Source organism: Sphaeramia orbicularis, chromosome 22, assembly GCF_902148855.1.
Source record: "Sphaeramia orbicularis chromosome 22, fSphaOr1.1, whole genome shotgun sequence".
Taxonomy (NCBI): Eukaryota; Metazoa; Chordata; class Actinopteri; order Kurtiformes; family Apogonidae; genus Sphaeramia; species Sphaeramia orbicularis.
Genome location: NC_043978.1, coordinates 53,984,614 through 54,006,668, shown reverse-complemented (window position 1 = coordinate 54,006,668; position 22,055 = coordinate 53,984,614). Strand labels below are relative to the sequence as shown.

The 22,055-nt window shown below is 38.7% G+C and overlaps 1 protein-coding gene and 1 long non-coding RNA gene across 2 annotated transcripts in view; one reads left to right on the top strand and one right to left on the bottom strand.

Moving 5' to 3' along the window:
* The window catches only part of plekhh1 (pleckstrin homology domain containing, family H (with MyTH4 domain) member 1), an 85,905-nt gene extending 64,670 nt beyond the window's left edge, over positions 1-21,235 (bottom strand). The window contains exons 1-2 of the mRNA XM_030127555.1: positions 21,124-21,235; positions 3,038-3,220 (exon numbers count right to left, since the gene is read on the bottom strand). Of these exons, the coding sequence (XP_029983415.1) occupies positions 3,038-3,181 (144 nt within the window). The 5' untranslated portion in view covers positions 3,182-3,220; positions 21,124-21,235. The remainder of the gene's footprint in view (positions 1-3,037; positions 3,221-21,123) is intronic.
* LOC115414278 (uncharacterized) lies at positions 1,487-12,811 on the top strand. The gene is made up of 3 exons (XR_003934597.1): positions 1,487-1,497; positions 4,834-4,838; positions 12,639-12,811. It is a non-coding gene; the product is annotated as an uncharacterized LOC115414278 (long non-coding RNA).
* Positions 21,236-22,055: the final 820 nt, after the last annotated feature.

Below are 22,055 nucleotides of genomic sequence, written 5' to 3'. Positions count from 1 at the left end.
ATGTGAAAACTTTTGCTGGTGGACGGACGTGACATTACCCATGATGCTCTGGTCAGTCCCAGTACTTTATTAGGAATAAACTTCTAGACTTCCTATTGCTAATTGTGCTCTTCTTCATAAATGTTGGTATTGTGGATCTAAAACAATCCCAGCTGACACAAAAACACTAAATGTGTCAGTGGACGGATGTGACATGGTTGTTGTGGATCCCATCATACTGATGCTCTGCAGCCATGTCAGCGTTTACACTAATGATCCCTGTGCAAAAACTAGGAGCACTATTATTTATTGGATAGTTTAGCATCAGACTAAAGAGGAAAGAACAATATAGAATTGTTCTTTCTGTATAAAATGCTTCTTATTGTAAAAGTGTTGATGTAAACAGTGCTGTGTGCCATTCTTCATGTATGTATTGGTGGAACAGAAGCAGGATGGATCAGCACCATACTCCAGATTGAACCTGTACAAATAAAACATGTGATATGGAGGAGAGAATCTGGGAAGAAAAAACTGGGGAATCCAAAAGAAGAGAAGATTTGTTTTTCAGCTCAGTTCAGTTCAAATAGAACTTGTCCATTTGTGACATGAAAATATAGCATTAATTGTGCTGAAATGGTTCATTTTTGAGCTGAAAACATAGTTCATATGAGCATCAACATGTTGAACAGAACTGAAATCCTGTCCATTTGAACAACTGTCATTTACCAACACAAAGTTCCTTTGGATTCACTGAGACTGATTTAATATGAACACAGACACAAAGAAGAGCTCTAAGCACATTTTAGCGGCTCTGAAAACAGAATGATTGGGAAGCACTTTTCCTGCTACTAAACACGCTCCTTTTCCTTCTAATCCAAACATTTCCACTCTTACTGACAGATCTTCAAAACAGACCTGAATCTCCTCATGGCATTTGATTACTTTCCAGAGTGTAGTCTGGTAGTCAGACTTTACAACCACTACAGTTTTACAAGCATTTGGCCAGCGGCTGGCGGTTATTTCCCCCAACTTGAGAGGGAAGCACCAGAAGCGATGAGTAAAATGTTAAATATTCATTTTGGATGAAACTGTAGCCAAACGCTGATGACACAGAGTGAGTGGACTGAAATGTTTACCAGATCAGCTGAGTAATCTCATCTGTCTTTACTCACAGTCATAAACACACAATCACCAACACCTGTGTTTTAACTGAATCAAATGCTGTAATTGTTTCCTTATGCATAAAACATTTGAAAACAAGCTCACAAGCAAAGAGAAAAGAGGCAAACTGATGTGCACAGGGTTCAACAGCCTGACGTATTTTGCAGAGGACCATGATATGACCAGTTGAAGTCAAATTTCCACAAGGGCAGTTCAGGTAGTCATAAAAATACAGTTTACACAGCTAACCTTTGTATGTACAAAGGAATTGGGTCAATCTAATCAAGGCTCCCACCATGTTGAACCACAATGTTTCTACATTATTTCAGAACAGACGTCTTCTTTTTCGTTCTTCCAGTTAATGAGAAATGGAATGCATTATTGTCACCAGCTGTGTCTGAATGTGGATCAGAGTTAATGTCACCGTCAACAAGCTCTATGTAGCATTCCCACTTTAAAATATGACCGAAAGGCAGCGTTTTTCAACCTTGGGGTCGGGACTCCACGTGGGGTCGCCTGAAATTTCTAGTAATTGTTGAGTAATTCTTGAATTTCCCCACGGGGATCAATAAAGTATCTATCTATCTATCTATCTATCTATCTATCTATCTATCTATCTATCTATCTATCTATCTATCTATCTATCTATCTATCTATCTAATTGATAAAAAATAAAACTTACTAATACAAAATACATAGTGAGTTGACAGAGACAATCCCAATCCATAAAAGACACGACAAACTGAAGCTGAAACTGCAGCCCTGTGGATAGCATCATGGAAAATCCACCTCATCCTCTTCATCTCATTTTGATCAACCGGAGGAGCAGCTGCAGTGGGCGCCCAGCCTCACTAAGACACAGGATAGAGCGGTGAACAGGAGAAGACCCTTCATGCCCACTGCCATCAGAGGCTACAACACCTGAGTCTGATGAGCCACGCACTGACGACGGCTCATTTTTGTTTATGAGAAAAGTGACCATTTTTCATGAGGACAGTTTCATCATTAATTTTTACTTCTCTACTATTTCGCATTTTGGTTCTAACAACTATTCTGCCGGACTTTCTGCTCTTTCTACTAATGTTTAAAACAATACAAACAAATGATTTTTACAAAATACAGAGAGGAAAGGGCCTGAGGGGGGAATGCGATTGTTTTTATAGTGGGGCTTTGCCACATATGCACTGATAATGTTTAGTTTAAATATGGACATATGAATATATTATTACTATATTGGACAATATAGAATATTATATGTATTTATATTATGTATGTATATGTGTTTTTGTTTTGTTTTTTTTAGTTTTTATTAATATCTGGTAGGAAAAGTTGTAAATGGGTATTATCATATTAGTGTATATAGGAAAAAGGATGTATGATATTGTTATACTATTATTATTGTTGTTGTTGTTATTATTATTATTATATTAATATTCATACAAAATAATAATTGCTATATAATATGATCAAAAGGAATAGAAATTGGGGGTAGGAGTACATAAGTTTTTACTTCTTCCTACTCCTTTTCGAGCATGTATAATTTCATTTCATTTGTTTTATTTATATTATTATTATTATTATTATTATTATTAATAATAATAATAATAATAATAATAATAATAATAATAATTTATCTACTACTATTATTATTTATTTATTTATTTTGTTGTTTGTTTGCTTTTCAATCATTTATGTACCAGTACTTATATTTTGTTGGTTGATTTTTGTTTTGATTCCACTGTCTACATGTTTGAAATAAAGATTTCATTCATTCATTCATTCATTCATTGTATTCAACCTTTTTTCAGACCACATGTTACCAGTTGCAGGTGCGAACAGCTGTAGGTGGATTCTCTGTGCAGACTGTTATGGTTGTACTACCCAGAATCCCTCTTACCTTCTCTGCCAACAGTTCTCGGATTTTCCCTGCCTGGAGCCGGAACCTCAGCAGTTGCATCTCCAGAGCAACGCAACGTTTCTGCCAATCCACGCTGGCCGCTCCAACAGTTCCTGACCCGCCACTCTCCAGCACGTCGGCCATGGCAAGAATTCAGAGTTAAGCCTTTGAACTCAGACTGGACTGAAAGACAAAAAAACAAGTCTACTCAGAATGTACACTGTTGGTCTAAGTTAGGTTTACTGTTAAGAGTGGGTTGTACTGACTGTTGTGTAAATAATACATTTTCCAACGTAAATCCTTATTCATACGACAGCAAATGACATGAGGCACAAAGAACAGGATGCATAAATTGTCGGTCCAGCTTCTGTTGTCATTTATAGCACAAAAGGAGAAAAAAACTGATTTGGCTTTTTATGCTCCCTCCTGACCGCACTTCCCATGATTCACTGAGAAAACCTGACTAATGCAAACTTTACAAGTGAGTCCACCAAAGCATGGGTCTAATCCCAGCTGCTTCTCACTTTCTGTTTTGCCATAGGACATACTGCATGACAAAGAAAAACACATGCAACACATGAACAGCTTATACACATGATCTATACAGTGTTCCAAATAGTGCGGCAACAACCAATCGATTAAATCAACCCAAATCAATTCTTAAAAGTGTTGGCAACTGGGTCTTGACCACGTTAGTATTGAGGCATACCTCAATAAACAGAGGAAAACCCAGAGCAGCAAGGCTGAGGCTTTGGATGCCGGGCAGCCCCGTTTGGCCCAAACATAGTGCACCGTTTATGAAATAAAACTTGAATATGGAGAAAAAAAAAAAAAGGCAAAATCCCATGACGCTGTACATTTCAGGCAAACGTTGCTGTTGTGGCCACCACAAACATAATGTAAACCTAAGTTAAGATACCCTATGTCAGGGGTGTCAAACATACGGCCCGGGAGCCAAAACCGGCCCACCAATGGGTTCGGTCCGGCCCACAGGATGAATTAGTGAAACACAAAACTTACACTGAAGATATTAAAAATCAAGGATGTCAAAATAAATTAAATAAAATAGTATCATAATATCAAAATAATTTTAGGTCAGTTCCATCTAAAGTGGGTCAGACCAGTAAAATACTATCATAATAACCTATAAATAACGAAAACCACAATTTTTTCTCTTTGTTTCAGTGTAAAAAAAAAAAGTAAAATTACACAAAAATGTTAACATTTACAAAAAAATGTGAAAAACCTGAACAAATATGAACAGCCTTACAGATCTGTAATTTGTAATGAACATGTGAAAGTGAGAAGCTGAGGCCAAATAACAGCATAAATTGTTAAAATCGCACTTTTTTTCTTAATAAATTTCATGTTGGTCTTGGTTGTTCATGTTTTTCCACATTTTTTTAAATGATGTAAAAATTTTGATAATATAATTTTACTTTTTTCACTCTAAAACATAGAAATTAGACATACAAATTTTGGAATTGATATTATTTTTGTATTATTGTGTAATTATTTTAATCATCCGGCCCACTGCAGGTCATATTGGGCTGTATGTGGCCCCTGAACTAACATGAGTTTGACAGCCCTGGCCCATGTGTTGTGATTACTTTAGTCTGCTAACTAGTTATGCACTATTGTCGTAATTAAAACGTTTTCATCCATCTCCGTTCATCAGGCCATCAGACTAAAGTTACCTATCATTGACTGGAACTAATACATACAACGCTAGTTTGATATCTTAAAAACGGAGCTGGTTGAAGACTTATAGCTTGCTAGTCTGTAGCCATAACAAGTCTAGGTAGTGGGCTAGTGCTCGCTAACTAAACTCAAAACCATTCCGTGGATGTAATCATTAGTGCCTTGTCTGCAGCCTATATTGCACAGGTGTCAAACATGCGGCCCGGGGACCAAATCTGGCCCACCAAAGGGTCCAGTCCGGCCCTTGGGATGAATTTGTGAAATGCAAAAATTACACTAAAATATGAACAATCCTTTTAGTTCAGGTTCCACATTCAGACCAATTCAATCTAAAGTGGGTCAGAACAGTCAAATACTATCATAAGCTCCACATTTTCTCTTTGTAAATGTAAATATTTTCATGCATTTACACTAAAACAAAGTATAATTTCGCAAAAAATGTGAATAACCTGAACAAATATGAACCACCTGAAATGTAGTAAGTGTAATTTTTACAAGATTCTGCCTGTTGTGAAATGCTTTGTGTGTTTGTAGATCCACTGTGATCTGTAAGTTATAATGTCCATGTGTGAATGATAAACTGAGGCAGAATAGTGTTAAAATTACACTTATTTTTTTCAGTTTGTTCATGTTATTCGCATTGTTTGAAAGGATAGTTTGTAGATGTAAACCTTTTCATAATGTAAATTTACTTTTTTCGCTCTAAAACATAGAGAAAAGTTTGGAGTTGACATTATTTCTATATTACTCTGTTATTATTTTCCTGGTCCGGCCCACTGCAGATGAAATTTAGTTGAATGTGGAACTGAACTAACATGAGTTTGACAGCCCTGCTATATTGCTTTGGGTTAAATACCGATCTTTGAGAACTGAGTCTTTTGTGTTTATTCGATGAATCGATGAGTTATTAAAATACTCTACAGATTAATCAGTTATTCAAATCCTGGTTAGTTGCAGCCCTGGTTCCAAAGGCGTCTCTGCTGAGTTTCTCCTTTTCTTTGGCACTTCTCTCCACATGCCCACACACACTGAACAAAACCTCAGCAGGGTTCCTGGGTGTCGGTGGGGGCCTTGGGTTCATGCGTGCTGGCTCCCAGGCTTGCCAGCTACAAAGCAGATCAGCACTATGCTTTTTAGCCAAATTACCTCCTAACCCAATCCCCCCGGTCTCCCCTACCACCCCCCCTTCCTAGCCACAACTCCCTCACCGTGCAATCCGTTCTTAATTACAAGGCAGGAGTGAAACGGGATCCCGCACGGCACAATGGTGTCTTTCTACATGACAGTCCCATCACAGCTGGGGAGGGGGCTGTCAGTTCGCCTAGGCAAAGAAAGGAGAAAGGAATGTGTGAGAATGAATGGGCTGGTTGCTAAATGTGGGAAACTGGGGCGCTGAAGTTATTTTTACCTGAGTTGAATTGACAAGTGGCTATTTTTCTCTGGTTGGACACTCATTCACAAAGGTTAAGGCTTACTGTGTGATCTCAATAAAGGTCTGATTATATTGAGATAAAAGCAGCAAGGAAGATAATGGGTACAGCTTTTAAAAAATATTGTAATGATAATGAGGTGTAAGATTTTGTGATAAATGTTGCATATAATTACAGTCTGATGTTGTCTGAATCAAGGTTATTATCGAAAAGTAACGAAATGACGAAAACTAGAATTGTAAAAACATTTTCGTTGACTGAAATAAATGAAAACTAGAATTAAAAGAAAAAAAACGATATCCAACTGAAACTGTATTGTGTGTTTACAAAACTAACTAAAACGGATAAAAATTCTGGATAAAATTCCCTTCATTTTCGTCTTTGTCAATGTTGGATTGATATAAAATTGATTTATTTCCCTCAAGCAATTTTAGCTGCTGGCACTGTATGATATTTAACGGTCCGTCACTTCTTGTCACTTGTCGTTTAGGCGTCTTCTCGTCCCCACTCTACCTGGAAACATGGAGACTAACGCTGGGAGAAAGCGGTGAAGAAGATAAAAGATATAAAGAAACTAAAACTAAACTAAAATTAAGCATTTAGAAAATAACAAAATTGATTAAAAACTAGCAAACTTGCTCTAAAAACGAACAAAAACGAACTGAATTAGAGGAAAAAAAGTCAAAACTAAATAAAACTAAACTAGAATGAAAAATCCAAACCTATTATAACCTTGGTCTGAATTGCTTCAGTTAAGCAGCACTTTGTGAGAAAGACAGACAGACTCCGAGTGAAGCCAGATACCGTCAGCAGAACAGCAGACGTTCAAAGTCCAGCGACTATAACTGCACCGTGGCGCTCCCTACAATTAGAATGCTCATAAATATAGGCCTAACAAACAAATTACAGAAGTCGTGCATGTGGAGGGTTTTGCCAGCCAACCGCTATACCCAGGCCGGACAGTCAAGGTCCAGCTTCCTACTTCTCTCTCTGTCTCTCTGTCTCTCTGGGGCAGACCAGAGGGTATGAAGGACAAGTAAAAAAAAAAAAAAAAAGTATGGGGAGGGGAAAGGGGAAATCAGTCAGTTTGAATAAATCTGGCTGGAATACACTGGGGCAAGCCAGGACAGACGAGGGCAGGTCCTCCTCCTCCAGGAGCTTCAAACAGCTGGGTGCAAACAAGACATTTGCTGGTTAAACACACTCAGCACAGACATGCTAATTCCACCCGGAATGAGTCTTTCAGCACTTTCAGTCCAACTTAGCCCCATTTACACCAGATTCCCAGCAATAATTCCTGGGAATCTGTGTACCTTACCATTCCACTGCACCCCAAAGTTCCTGAAAATGTACTCAAATGAGGCTTGGTCATTTCAGGTCGCTGACTGCTGGGTCATTCCACATAATTTCATCCAGTGGTCCCCACCTGACCCTCTCAGATTTTTCTACATTTTTACATACTTCTAGTACATTATATATGATGGAAAAATCCAAAATTTCAAGGCTTAATTGTAAATAATTCCAAAGTTGTGACCATTTGAAGTAGGTAGGAGGTACCCGAAAATTGCGACCAAAATTGCGCACTGTAAATTTCCGGCTATTTTCAGGCTTCTATAACTTCTGAACAACAAGAGCTAGAGGTCTGATATTTTCAGAATCATTTCACAGGAGTCTATAGTCCTAAGAAATGTGAAAATATTTACTTAAAATTTATAATTGCATGTTACAGAGAATGACAAAGTTGAAATTTTATTCATTGCAAAATTCTAAAATGCTACATTTGTCCACTCATTACACAAAAACTAATCCTCATATTCATTAGAAATTTTCTGTGCTATATCTGGTCTACTTAGGGAATGGATCTGTGGAAAATGAAAGTGCTCAGTTATGTTCTGTATGATATATGAACAGCTGAAAATCAAAAATATCTGTCCGACCTTCAGATTCAAAGGTCAGTATCAGCATGTGGGATAGGAAGGATCACAAAATAAAAGACACCATGTGAAAGGACAGGAAGTGACTAAATTTGGACACCAAGCACAACTTGCTTCTATAAATCCCATATTTTGGCCATAAATGGCTAAAATAAATTAAAATGGATGAAGTAGTTCATGATGGATAAAATCTCAACTTTGTCATTCTCTGTAACATGCAATTATATATTTGAAGTAAATATTTTCACATTTCTTAAGACTATAGATTCTGTGAAATGATTCTGAAAATTTCAGACCTCTAGCTCTTGTTGTTCAGAAGTTATAGAAGCCTGAAAATAGACCAACATTTACAGTCTGAATTTGGGTCGCAATTTTCAGGTAGCCCCTACCTACTTCAAATGGACAGAACTTTGGAACTATTTACAATTAAGCCTGGAAATTTTGGATTTTTCCATCACATATAATGTACTAGAAGTATGTAAAAATGTAGAAAAATCTGAGAGGGTCAGGTGGGAAATTTTCTTAAAATCTGTTGATTTCATATTGAATGACCCTGCTCTAAGTCCCACTGAATTTATTTTGAGTGTATTCAGCATACATTTGATGAGGTCCAGGCTATTTTGAACATATTTGCTGAATATGCTGTTTAATGCATTCAGATTGACGGACAGATGATTGCAATGCACTTGTAGGAGTGAGGCAAATATACTGGGCTGGGCTCAGCTCCTGCCGAATACACTTAAAAGACCATAGTCATTTGGAAAGTGAAGCAAAAAAGATTGTGTTCAGCAAATACATTTGATGAGGTCCAGACTTCTTATCCAGACTGTATTCAGGTGAACAGACAGATTATTGCAATCCACTCACAGGAGCCAGAAGAAAACACAAACTAGGTGAAGCTTGGAGAAATGGAATAACCAAGTTTGCAGCTGCGCACTGGCTATAGTGGATGAGTGTAAGTGCAGAAAGCTACAAGTCTGTTCCACCAATCAGCAGTTTTCAGCACACAGCCCTGCCCCCCAAAATTCCAGGGAATCTTAGCAGTCCTATCCCCCTATCAGGAACTTTTTTCAGGGAAGGTTTAGGGTCAAGGTAAAGTTTTGTATCTGGGTAAATTTGGTCAAAACATGCCAAGGTTTTTCAAAGTTCCTGGTGAAGTAAAAGTTCCTAGAAAAGTTCCTGCAGTGAAAAAGGGGCTGTTGTTGAACATAGGGGAGGTCTGATGTGTGAGAAGGAGGTGGAGGGCTGGGTGGGTGGGTGAGTGGGTGTTGGAGCTCATGCCAACCAGTACCAGGAACCCAACAGAATAATGAGCAACTGCTAAGTTACGACGTTCTACTGAACAGGATGTGGAAGAAAAGTAAGCAGAGGTTATGAAAGGCCACATCTTTCAGCTGACTGCATCAGGAAGGATAAAATCAAGCCCACAACAGCAGCCTGTCAAGAATGAGGTCATTTTGCGCTGTGAGTGTGGGAGTAGTTCAGCGCTTCGCTTTTGTTGCAACTCAGATTTAAACTGGAGTCATTTTCTCCTCTTGCATGAGCATAAACCTCCACTGAGGGATAGTTTATAGAAACACAGTAGGCAGTTTTCCAGTGAGTCTGCTGTTATATACAATCTGATGAATACAGTTCTCTTCTGCTGTGTCTTCTCTTGTGTCTTGGTGATAGTGATGGGACTGTTGGTTCTTTGAAGGGAGTCGTTCAATCAGGAGCCGTTCACTTAAAGAGTCGCTCAAAAGACTGGCTCGTTTATGTTTTTGGCATTATTTTGAAAACACCAATGTTTTAATGACTAAATAGGCTACATGTGATGATTGACGTTACATTTTAAAGGTGTTTAATTGGCACAGCAGTAAATATTATCTTACCGTATAAAAGAATAGTTAGTTCAAATGTGTGGGTTAAATCCATGACATGAGAGGTGACATTAGACAAATGATGGAACTGGACCAAAAACATCACGGTACATTATGTGGACTAGTCTGTAGGCTAAAAATGAAGAAGAAAATAAAACATTTTCTTATGAAATAACATTTTATTCTCCTCAAAACAAGAACAATAAATATGTGTAAACATATGGAAAAAATTGCACAAAACACAACAGTGATTAATCACTGCAATTAAAGTACTTAAATACCTAAAAAACTGTAGTGCAAATAAAATACTTCAAGTAACATTGTAAAATACCTGATATCTCTAATGTAAATATCAAACTGATACCACATCAGGAGTTCTCTCACTTCTAGTCTGTATATAAAGCCAATGCCTCCCAAGTGACGCTAAACTGATAGGTAATCGGACACTTCCTCCTTAAAAAAAAAAATAAAAAAAAATAAAAATGAATAGCTCTTTACAAAGACTCAGTTCCCATCGTTCATTTCAAAGAGCCGTTCAAAAGATTCGATTCGTTCGTGAACGTCACATCACTACTTGGTGATGCCAATGCTGGAAACTCTATAAACGGAGGGAATATAAACAAACAAAAAAAAAATCCAAGACAACAAATATAAGGATCCAGAATCTGCACAGTGGGACAGATCCATGTTTGGTAACAGCCAGGGCAGGAAAAGAGCTACATGGAGGAGCTGATGCCCAATATGGTGAGACCTTCCTCAGCTGCAGACAGACGAGAAGGCCCTGGGAGCTTCTCTACTTCCATCCAGCTGCGAGAACGTGCAGGCAGTCAGGGCCAGAGCAAACACTGGGAAAGAGGACTGGATGGAAACGCCACCACAATACTCCCAACAGGATAGTTTCTAAGGTTGCAACTGCTGAAAATCGCTTTCCATCGACTACTCTGACAGTTATACAGTAATGTTCCTCAGACAGAATGAGATTTGGTATCCAGAAAGGGTTGTTTTTCATTCAAAGCGTGGAAGCTATCACAGATGGTAATAAAATAGTTTGGACAGAATGTCCTGTGATATTTCTTTCTGGGTGTGTTGCAAATCCAGATCATTTGATTGAAACTGTGCCATTGCTCTGTCAGTTTAAGAGCCTAAAAACTTACCTCCTATCTCCTTTTTCCTAACCACTTTTCCTTGACCTGAATGGAAAATGTCATGAGGTCAAGGAAAAATAGAAAGGAGAACTCATAAACAACAGCTAGGCACCTCTAGTTGCACATGTGGGTCTGCTGTGGTGAAACTACAGTGTTCTGAAGATCAACTGCAAGAGCACATCTTCAACCTGTGTGTTTATAATAATAATGGATCAGATTTATACAGCGCTTTTCGATGAACGCATACTCAAAGCGCATACAGAGGGTCTGTTGTTCACTCGCTCTCACATTCTCCCTCTGGTGGTGGTAAACTACATCTGTATCCACAGCTGTCCTGGGGCAGACGGACGGAGGCGTGGCTGACAGTCTGAGTGCTTTTCTAGAAAAGACAGCGCAGACCTCCGCCAAGGCAGATCAGTGGGGCCCCCTGTGGGCCCCCCCACCCCCAATCACCACCAAAATTTAATCATTTCTTCCTCATGCCAGTATTAACATTTCCTGAAAATTTCATGAAAATCCATCCATAACTTTTTGAGTTATCTTGCTAACTAACAAACAAACAAACACGGGGGGGGGGGGGGGGGGGGGGGGGGGGGGGGGGGCAGATCTGTCTTGGCAGAGGTCTGCGCTGTCCGAGCGCTTTTTGTCCTTGCTCTGATAGAGAGGCGGTTGCGTTGCATGAAGCAGTAACACCAAGAAGGTCCTCCCGCAGTCATTTATATTCATCTCCATGGCAACCACCTGGGTGTGGAGACGCAACTGCACTGTTGACCAGCCTCTGCCGGTGTTCTGTCGAGTTGAGCTGCTCCGTCGAAGTAAGCTAGCAGTAGCTTATATCGACAGCGACGTCTATCAATTGACCCTACCCCGTCAAAACATGCTACATTACATTTCGACACACCTATTTGAAAATGAAATAATGCTTCAGCTGTAGAAAAACACCATTATTTACTTATTCATCTGAATATGGGTAGAGGAAGCTCATTTCGACAGGCTTATAACTTCTATTAAATAAAGCTCCTACTATAGAAACACCATAATTTATGTTGTTATCATCTCACTTCAATATTCTACGTCTATCCTTCGGGCACATGTAATTGCTTACAGGAATTGTTAACACAGATGTAGTCAGTTAAATGGTAGGCTACCATTATTGGCGTCTGTTGAACTAACTTAAACAATAATCTAAACACCATTAACACCCACCTGACCCACGCACTTAACGCTATATCATACAATGAGAACTTCCTTACGCTATTATCATCTCACGTCAGTATTCTACATCTGTCTTTCATGCACATAATTGTTTCCATGCTTATTGCTCAAAGGCACTATAAAAGAAATATACGCACAAAATATGACTCACTTCTGCCTGGGGGAGCACAAACTGATGGACACTTAAACTGTGAAAACGCTTAGGGGCATGCACATGCTCAGTAGCGCTAGGTAGCTCAACTCGACAGGTAGGGTGTTTCGACAGGACACCAGCAGCACGTCGTTCAAGCACCCATGTGCAAACTCATTCCACTGAGCTTTTAGCCTGCGATTAGCTTTTTTTGTTTCTTCCTTGCAGTCAGAGTAACCTCCGCTTTTCGCCAGTCCCTCACAAGTTTTTCGCTCACTCCAAACTTTCTTTCTGCTGCTCGATTACCGTTTTCAGCTGCATATTTCACTACTTGCAACTCGTAATCTGCAGAATATGATTTTCTTTCTGATGGCTTTTTTTTCAGCCCTTCTCAGTTGTCTTTATAAGTTACCGGTAATGTTGAAATTTTACATTTTCAGCGGTACAGAAGTAGCAGGTACAGGTACACAAGCCTACAGCGCCCTCCTGCGGTTGTCAGTGTGAAAATAACGAACATGGAAATTATAATACTAATAATAATACATCAGTTTTATATCGCGCTTTTCTAAGTACTCAAAGACGCTTTACAATAAACGGCCAAGGGACAAACATATGTCAAACGGGTAAAACAGATACGGAGTTAATACTAAATGGCAATCAAAGAACAAATACAGAGACAAGTATGGACAAAAAAAAAAAAAAAAATCACTCAAGAGAAGGTAGATGAGAGTGGATGAGGTGGAACAGGCAGTCAGTTTTCAAATGATGATCTGAAGATGTGGGATTTGAGTTGGCTTTGGGATGAGGTGAGTGTGTCGGCGTTCCGGATGTGAAATTATATAATGATGTGTTAATAATTTCACATATAAGTCACTCCAGAGTATAAGTCGCACCCCCGGCCAAATTATGAAAAAAAGTGCGATTTATAGTCCAGAAAATACGGTACTTCAGGGTCATTTGATGCAGGAATGTGACTATGTCAAATTTAAAGACAACCAAGCACTGAGAATGTGAGGATACAGGCAGTGCACCGAATCTCATATCAGGCCTTTGATTTGACTAGAAGCTCCTTAATAACCACATATTCAAACACACACTCCTCAGACTAGTCCGAACTGTTCAGCAGTTGCTTAGACGAGCACAGATGGAGATCCACACAGATTGGAAACAGACACACATGGACGTCCACCCCACGCACACGTACACACTCTGACACACTGCTGAGCGTGCAGCTGTGGTGATGTAAGTGATTAGGAGGGTCGGTAATATCAGCCCCACCAGACATTTCAAATCCCCACTGTTGTTGTCTCTGCTGAGATCCAACTTGGCTTTCCCTGATTTTGGCATCCAAAAAAGAAAAAAGAACTCCCATCAGACAGTTCAGGAGCATGTGTGTAAATCTGGGACACTCGCTGCAAATGTGTGTCAGCGTGGCATATCTTTGCAAGTATATGAATGGAAACAAAGACAAACTATCAAAGAGCACAAGGAGTCAAGTATAGGTGTATTTAACACTTTCATACATGAATTATGAGACCCTTTATCAAGATTTTTTTTTTCCTGTGTGTTTTTATTCCTCTTTAGACATGAAAAAAACATGCCTAAAGAAAATTTTCTTCTGAACCTATTTTTTAGGGAGCTGTAAAAATGTCCACTCAGCTGGACACCGTGTGTTTCATTTTTGAAGCAAAGAAACATGTATTTACTGATCTACTGTGTGGAAACTATGAAATAAAAACATTTTTAATGCTTATTATAGGTAATTCATGTCTCAGACAGGGGGAGGTGTTTGTTTACTTGCTTTACTAGTTTGTCTGATAAATGAATTACCAACAATAATTATATGTGGAAGACAGTCTGAACCTTTAGCAGACATTTTTAACCCTTTCATTCATACTGGTCACTCCAGTGGACAGTTCTTCTCCAGCTGTTCTCTTGTATATTCATGGGTTTTATTGTTTTAGTTCCATATCAGCCAACACAGTGGACACTTATGCACCATCCCATAATACACTGACATTCAGACCATTACTGTAACTTTGCTGTTCTTGATAAACCTGATCTGCACTGACATGTTTGAGTGTAAACCACTTGATTTTTGTAGCCACAAAGGTTTTTTTTTTGCATTTTATCGATATGAAATGAGTAATAACTAGCATTAGAATATGTTGAAATGTGAGAAAACATCAGATTAGCAGCATTAAAAATGTTTTTATTTCATTGTTTTCATATCACTTTCCTATGGAAGAGAATTAGGGCCACTGGAAAATAAAAAAGGTGTAATATATATATTATATATATTTTATTTATTTATTTATTTATTTATTTATTATTCTGAGAAACAAGTCAGAATTCTGACTTTAAATGCCGAATTCGGACTTTTATTTGTTTGTTGTTTTTTTTCCAGAATTCTGACTTTAATTTCAGAATTCTGAAAAAAAAAAAAAAATTCTCATAATACTAATAATAAGAAAAACATATTGGACCTCAGTTTATTGTATTTTTTTTCCAGTGGCCCTAATTCTCTTCTGTACTTTCTGATATTGGGTTTTAAACACACGTTTCTTCTACTTAAAAAATTAAATGCATGGACATTTTTGTAACTCCATGAAAAAAAAAAAATCAATCACATTATTTTTTCATGCCTAAGGGGGAATTAAAACACTCAAGAAAAAAATCTTGCCTAAGGTTCATGCATGAAAGGGTTAAAATCCCTTTATCTTCTCCCTAGTGGCCTCTTCATGTTTAACAAAGGTGACCTCGGTCGACTCCCATCTGGTCAGAAGTGCTTCACATGTTTTTAACCCCACTATAGGAAAAAAAAAAATCATGGGCCCATGTCTGTAAATTAGGGAATCTGAAAATGCAGTTTCACATTTCTAAACCTCAACCCTATTCCTGGACACCATCAATTCTTGAAACTTTATAAATAAAAAAGATACGCCCTCATTTTATTGTTATCTCATCATAATTCATATTTAGAGGAAAATGGAACGGGGCACTTACTCATTTTGGACAGTTCAAACACAACAGGGGCCAATGGAAGTCATCAGCCCACTTTTTAAACTCCTGACTTTGCATCATTCATCCTCCTTCCATTTCTCACCTTATCTATCTGGCAGGACTCCTTCTCCTGTTTCTCTCCCACATCCCCTCCCTCCCTCCCCTTCCTCATCTTTATCGTACCTTGGCTAAAATTTATTTAGGGGGTCAAATGAGTGGCCATTTCTGTCAAAAAATTTTTTAAAACAGTTGTCATAAAGTCATAGAAGTGTGTGTAAATGATGCTAATCCATTTGTGCACAGACTACTGATATTCTTTGACAGTGGAAGCTCTATTTTCATAAATATTGGATTTGGAATAGCACGTGGATGTGAAAACTTTTGCTGGTGGACGGACGTGACATTACCCATGATGCTCTGGTCAGTCCCAGTACTTTATTAGGAATAAACTTATAGACTTACTATTGATAACTGTGCTCTTCTTCATATATTTTCATATTGTGGATCTAAAACAATCCCAGCTGACACAAAAACACTAAATGTGTCAGTGGACGGATGTGACATGGTTGTTGTGGATCCCATCATACTGATGCTCTGCAGCCATGTCAGCGTTTACACTAATGATCCCTGTGCAAAAACTAGGAGCACTATTATTTATTGGATAGTTTAGCATCAGACTAAAGAGGAAAGAACAATCTAGAATTGTTCTTTCTGTCTAAAAATGCTTATTATTGTAAAACTGTTGATGTAAACAGTGCTGTGTGCCATTCTTCATGTATGTATTGGTGGAACAGAAGCAGGATGGATCAGCACCATACTCCAGATTGAACCTGTACAAATAAAACATGTGATATGGAGGAGAGAATCTGGGAAGAAAAACTGGGGAATCCAAAAGAAGAGAAGATTTGTTTTTCAGCTCAATTCAGTTCAAATAGAACTTGTCCATTTGTGACATGAAAATATAGCATTAATTGTGCTGAAATGGGACATTTTTGAGCTGAAAACTTAGTTCATATGAGCATCAACATGTTGAACAGAACTGAAATCCTGTCCATTTGAACAACTGTCATTTACCAACACAAAGTTCCTTTGGGGATTCACTTAAATCACAGGTGTCAAACATGCGGCCCGCGGGCCAAAACTGGCCTGCCAAAGGGTCCAATCTGGCCCGTGGGATAATTTGAGAAATGCAAAAATTACACTGAAGATATTAACAATCAATGATGTTAAACTCATTTTAGGTCAGGCCAGTAAAATACTGTCATAATAGCCTGAAATATCGTAGGAGAAGTATGTGGAATTTTAACAATATTCTGCCTGTTACTAAATGTTTTGTGTATTTGTAGATCCACTGTGATCTGTAAGTTGTAATGCACATGTATAAATGATAAACTAAGGTGTAATATTGTTAACATTGCACTTATTTTTCTTCAGAATTTTCAGGTTGTTCATATTTGTTCATGTTATGTTCAAGTACAGTTCGTAGATGTGAACAGTTTCATTATGGAATTTCACATTTTTTCACTCAAAAACATCAACAAAACGTTGGAATTGACATTATTTATCAGTTCTTATCCTATTTTTTATATTATTTTACTGGTCCGGCCCACTTTAGATCATATTAGGCTGTTTGTGGCCCCTGAACTAAAATGAGTTTGACAGCCCTGACTTAGACTGATTTCTTCTGCACAAAGACACAAGTAAGAGCTCTAAGCACATTTTAGCCCACCTCACCTCTGCTCTTCCTGCTCCTCCTCCTCCTCTAACACCTCTTGCTTTCCTTCCATCCTCATGCACCCCCCCCTTCACCACTCTGCACCGGTGCAGGTTAATGACAGGCCTCAGTAAACTGACCACACTCATTATCAGTCTCAGCCTTAAACACAGGCCCTGACATTCCTTTGTTCTGAGGTGTAAACATCAACCTCTGCAAGCTGTCTTTGCCCTGCACATGCACTTTTAAGTCTGGGCTCCTCTAGGAACGCTGCAAGGCATGGACAAGTGCTGCATTTGAACAAAAAAATAAATAAATAAATAAATACATAAATAGGACCAATGGCCCTGTAGCTTACCGGCACTTCCTATCACTTATAATGGGGAAATTTTTCAAAGTGGCACCAAATCCAGAATCAGATCCAGATCCAAATAATTTCACTACCTTTTGTTGACATCACCACAAAGAAGCTGTATGCCAAGTTTGAAGTCAATCAGATTTGTAGTTTCGGAGAAGAAGACGATTGAAATTTTTGTAACAGACGACAGATGACGGCGCTGGACGACAGCAGCTTACAGCCTGTCGGCCTGTGAGCTAAAAAAAAAATAGGACCAATGGCCCTGTAGCTGACCGGCCAAATTCAAAGCTTTGGGAAATGTATCCAGATCCATTTATTCTCCCCCAGTTCTGTGTATTTATTCTATTACAGAAATAGTCCATGTTTTGCTCATATTCCAATCAGATCTGTAAAAAATTCAAATTCACACTTGATATCATTGATACTGATTTATTGGATCAATCCACTTCCTATCTGTTAGAATGGGAAATTTTTTCAAAGTGGCACCAAATCCAGAATCAGATCCGGATCCAAATAATTTCACTAACTTTTGTTGACATCATCATAAAGAAGCTGTATACCAAGTTTGAAGTCAATCAGAACTGGAGTTTGGGAGAAGACGACGATTGAAAGTTTTGTAACAGACGACATTAGCTTACGACCTGTCGGCCGGTAAACGAAAAATGGCAAAAGTTACAGTGAGACACATCTCTGAACAAACATTTTGAGACAGAATATATAGCCTCTGGCAATATAACAGTCTGAGAAGGTGTTAAATAACAACTGTGGCTGCTCCTGAAGAACTAGGATGGATTTATTGGGGCTGCATGGACAGTCCTAGTCTCTCCAGATTCATAAAAGTTAGGAGAACTCTGCATGTGCACAGATTTATGTCCAGCAGGCAGATGGATAGAAACACACTTGCATTGTCCTGAACTGTAATTAAACAGACATTTTGTTTTCATTGCTTTACAGCACAGGTGTCAAACATGCGGCCCGGGGGCCAAATCTGGCCCGCCAAAGGTTCCATTCCGGCCCTGCAGGATGAAAGTGCATAAATGAACCTGAACAGTCCAGGTCGAACAAATCCTTTTGGTTCAGGTTCCACATACAGACCAATGTGATCTACAGTCAGAAGAACAACACAATAACCCAGAAATAATGACAACCACACATTCATTCATTCATTCATTATCTGAACCCGCTTTATCCTCACTAGAGTCGTGGGGGTCACTTGGAGCCTGTCCCAGCTACAACCACAAATTTTCTTTGTGAAAAATTATGTGGAAAAAAATTTAGTGAAAAAAAACATAGCATTACACTGTGAAAATATTTACATTTACAAAACTATTCTTTCACAATAAAATACAAATAAATACATAAATAAAAACAAAGATGAACAACCTGAAATGTGCAATTTGAACAATATTCTGCCTGTTCCCAAATGTTTATGGAACACTGTGTGTAAATGTACATGTAGAAATAATAAGTCCAGGCAAAATATTGTTTAAATTGCACTAATTTTTCAAATGAAATTTCTGTTTTTTTCAGGTTATTCACATCTTTTTTTGTAAAATCTAATATTTTCATAATTTAATTGGGTTTTTTTGTACTAAAACAAAATGAAAAACTTGGATTTGTCATTATTTATAGGTTATTAAGTCATTATTTTACTGGTTCTGACCCACTGCAGATCAAATTGGGCTGAATATGGGACTGAACCAAAACGAGTTGGACAGCCCTGCTTTACAGGAAGAGCTGATACAACTATGAAAATGTTATCAGATGTACTCCAAGGGTAAGTAGTGGCTTTTTCCCAAAAAAGGCCACAAGGAACAGGTGTGCCAGACGCACACTCCTTAGGACAGTGGTTCCAGCCTTTTTTGGCTCCTGACCCCATTTTAACACCACAAATTTCTGGCGACCCCAGACATTCAAAATGGAGACTTTATTTTTGTTAAAATTAATTTGTTTTTGATCATGTAATAGTTACTATACTATGTTGCACATAAACATTAATTTTAGACACATTTAGTCTGTATAATGTCTATTATTGTGGACAGAGGCAGTAAACCAGGTGTAGATTACTGCACAAAGGGTCAGGATCTGTCCAGTCAGTCCAGCTGGGATTTACAAGCAGGACAATTAATACTGAACAAACAATATATGGAAGTAAATCTGTCTCATCAGATTTTGAATCATTAAAGCTATTGAATTTGTAGCACTGAATGTTTTTTTTGCGCTGAAATTAAGTATCTGAGTTTTTTTGTCTCTGAATTCAATTATGTTCATAAACTTAGAATTTAAAAAATTCAGATGCAAAAAATTCAGATCACACATCCACGCTGACCGTCTTCCTGCATCGGTGTCACATGACCAACCTAACGTAACTCGCTTGGCTGGCTGTCGGTTCGACTTCAGATAGAATTGATTGTTTAACCTTGGTGTCCTGGATGTGTGATCTGAATTTTTTGCGTCAGAATTTTTTGCGTCAGAATTTTTTAAATTCTAAATGTATGAACATAGTTGAATTCAGAGACAGAAAAAATCAGATACTTAATTTCAGTGCAAAAAAAAAAAAAATTCAGATAATTTCAGTGCAAAAAAATTCAGTGCTAAGAAATTCAATGGCTTTTTATAATTTAAAATCAGATGAGATAGATTTACTTCCATAACAAGAACTGAAACTATGAATTATGAAAGAGCTGCAGCATCTGAAACTGACCACAGTGAACATTTGACACAGAAACAGAACCACAGTGCTGCAGTTTCACAACCACAGTTTGTCATGTCTGTTATGGATTGGGATTGTCTGTCAACTCACCATGTATATTTTTTTTTATTAGTTTGGGTTACTGGATGACAGGCCATAAACTATTGTCTTCATGTGGCGTCTGTCGGTGTCTGTTACAAAACTTTCAATCGTCTTCTTCTCTAAAACTACAATTCCAATTGACTTCAAACTTGGTATACAGCTTCTGTATGATGATGTCATCAAAAGTTAGTGAAATTATTTGGATCCAGATCTGATTCTGGATTTGGTGCCACTTTGACAAATGTCCCCATTCTAACAGATAGGAAGTGGATTGATCCAATAAATCAGTATCAATGATATCAAGTGTGACTTTGAATTTTTTACAGATCTGATTGAATATGAGCAAAACATGGGCTATTTCTGTAATAGAATAAATACACAGAACTGGGGGAGAAGAAATGGATCTGGATACATTTCCAAAAGCTTTGAATTTGGCCGCTAAGCTACAGGGACATTGGTCCGACTTTTTTTTAATCAATTTCTAGAAATTTTAGGCGACCCCATTAGAATTCCAGGCGACCCCCTGTGGGGTCCCGACCCCAAGGTTGGAAAACAGTCTTAGGAGAACAGTAGCAACCGGAAAACCTGTGGTCAGCAAAAAAAACTGAACCAAACCAGAGTTCCTCCAGTCATCAGACCTGTGTTCAGCCCCAGCTGCCTCCTTCCACTCACCCACACCTCCTCATGTATGTTTGTTGTTCCACACACACACACACACACACACACACACACACACACACACACACACACACACACACACACACACGCTGCAGTTGCGTGGAGCGGATCCACGGGGACTCTACCTTGTGACTTTGTCTGTGTCGGCTCTCTGTTCACGGACAGCCTCTCCGGTAACCGGTGGCAGTGGAACTCATAACTTGTGGCTCCTTCGCCGCCGTTCACTCCTGCATGTGTCCGGGCTGTGGGGGGTTCCTCCGCGGCTCCTCTGTTCTTCTGTCCTCTGTTCTTCTGTCCTCTGTTCTTCTGTCCTCTGTTCTTCTGTCCTCTGTGGTCGGTTCTTCTGTCCTCTGTGCTCGGCTCCTCTGTCCTCTGTTCTTCTGTGGTCGGTTCTTCTGTCCTCTGTGCTCGGCTCCTCTGTTCTTCTGTCCTCTGTTCTTCTGTTCTTCTGTCCTCTGTTCTTCTGTCCTCTGTTCTTCTGTTCTTCTGTGCTCTGTCCTCTGTGGTCGGTTCTTCTGTGCTCGGCTTCCTCGCAGCTCCTGCAGCTCAGTGGCTCTGACTCCAGCTCCATTCAACAGACTCATCCCATATTCCTTTAAAGGGCCCAGGGCCGGATCAGGTTTCTGCAGGAGCCAGCCCCCCCCCCCCCCCCCCCCCCCCCCCCTGCCCAGGACAGGGCATTAGCTGCAGTATGATGGAAACAGTCCTGGAAGAGTGGTGTCAGCTGAAGCACAGTCTGCTCATGTGTGGTGGAAGGACATCTGCCTTCAGATGTGGAATTAGAAAAGACATGGAATTCTAGCACTGATTTGTTTGTTTTCTTTGCACTGAAATTAAGTACCTGATTTTTTTTTTTTTTTGCATTGAAATTAAGTATCTGAATTTTTTTTCACTAAATGTAAGTATCTGATTTTTTTTGCACTGCAATTAAGTATCTGATTTTTTTTTGCAGTGAAATTAAGTATCTGACTTTTTTCTGTGTCATTATATTTTGAATTATAAAAGCTGTTGAATTTTTAACGCTGATTTTTTTTTTTTTTTGCACTGAAATTAAGTA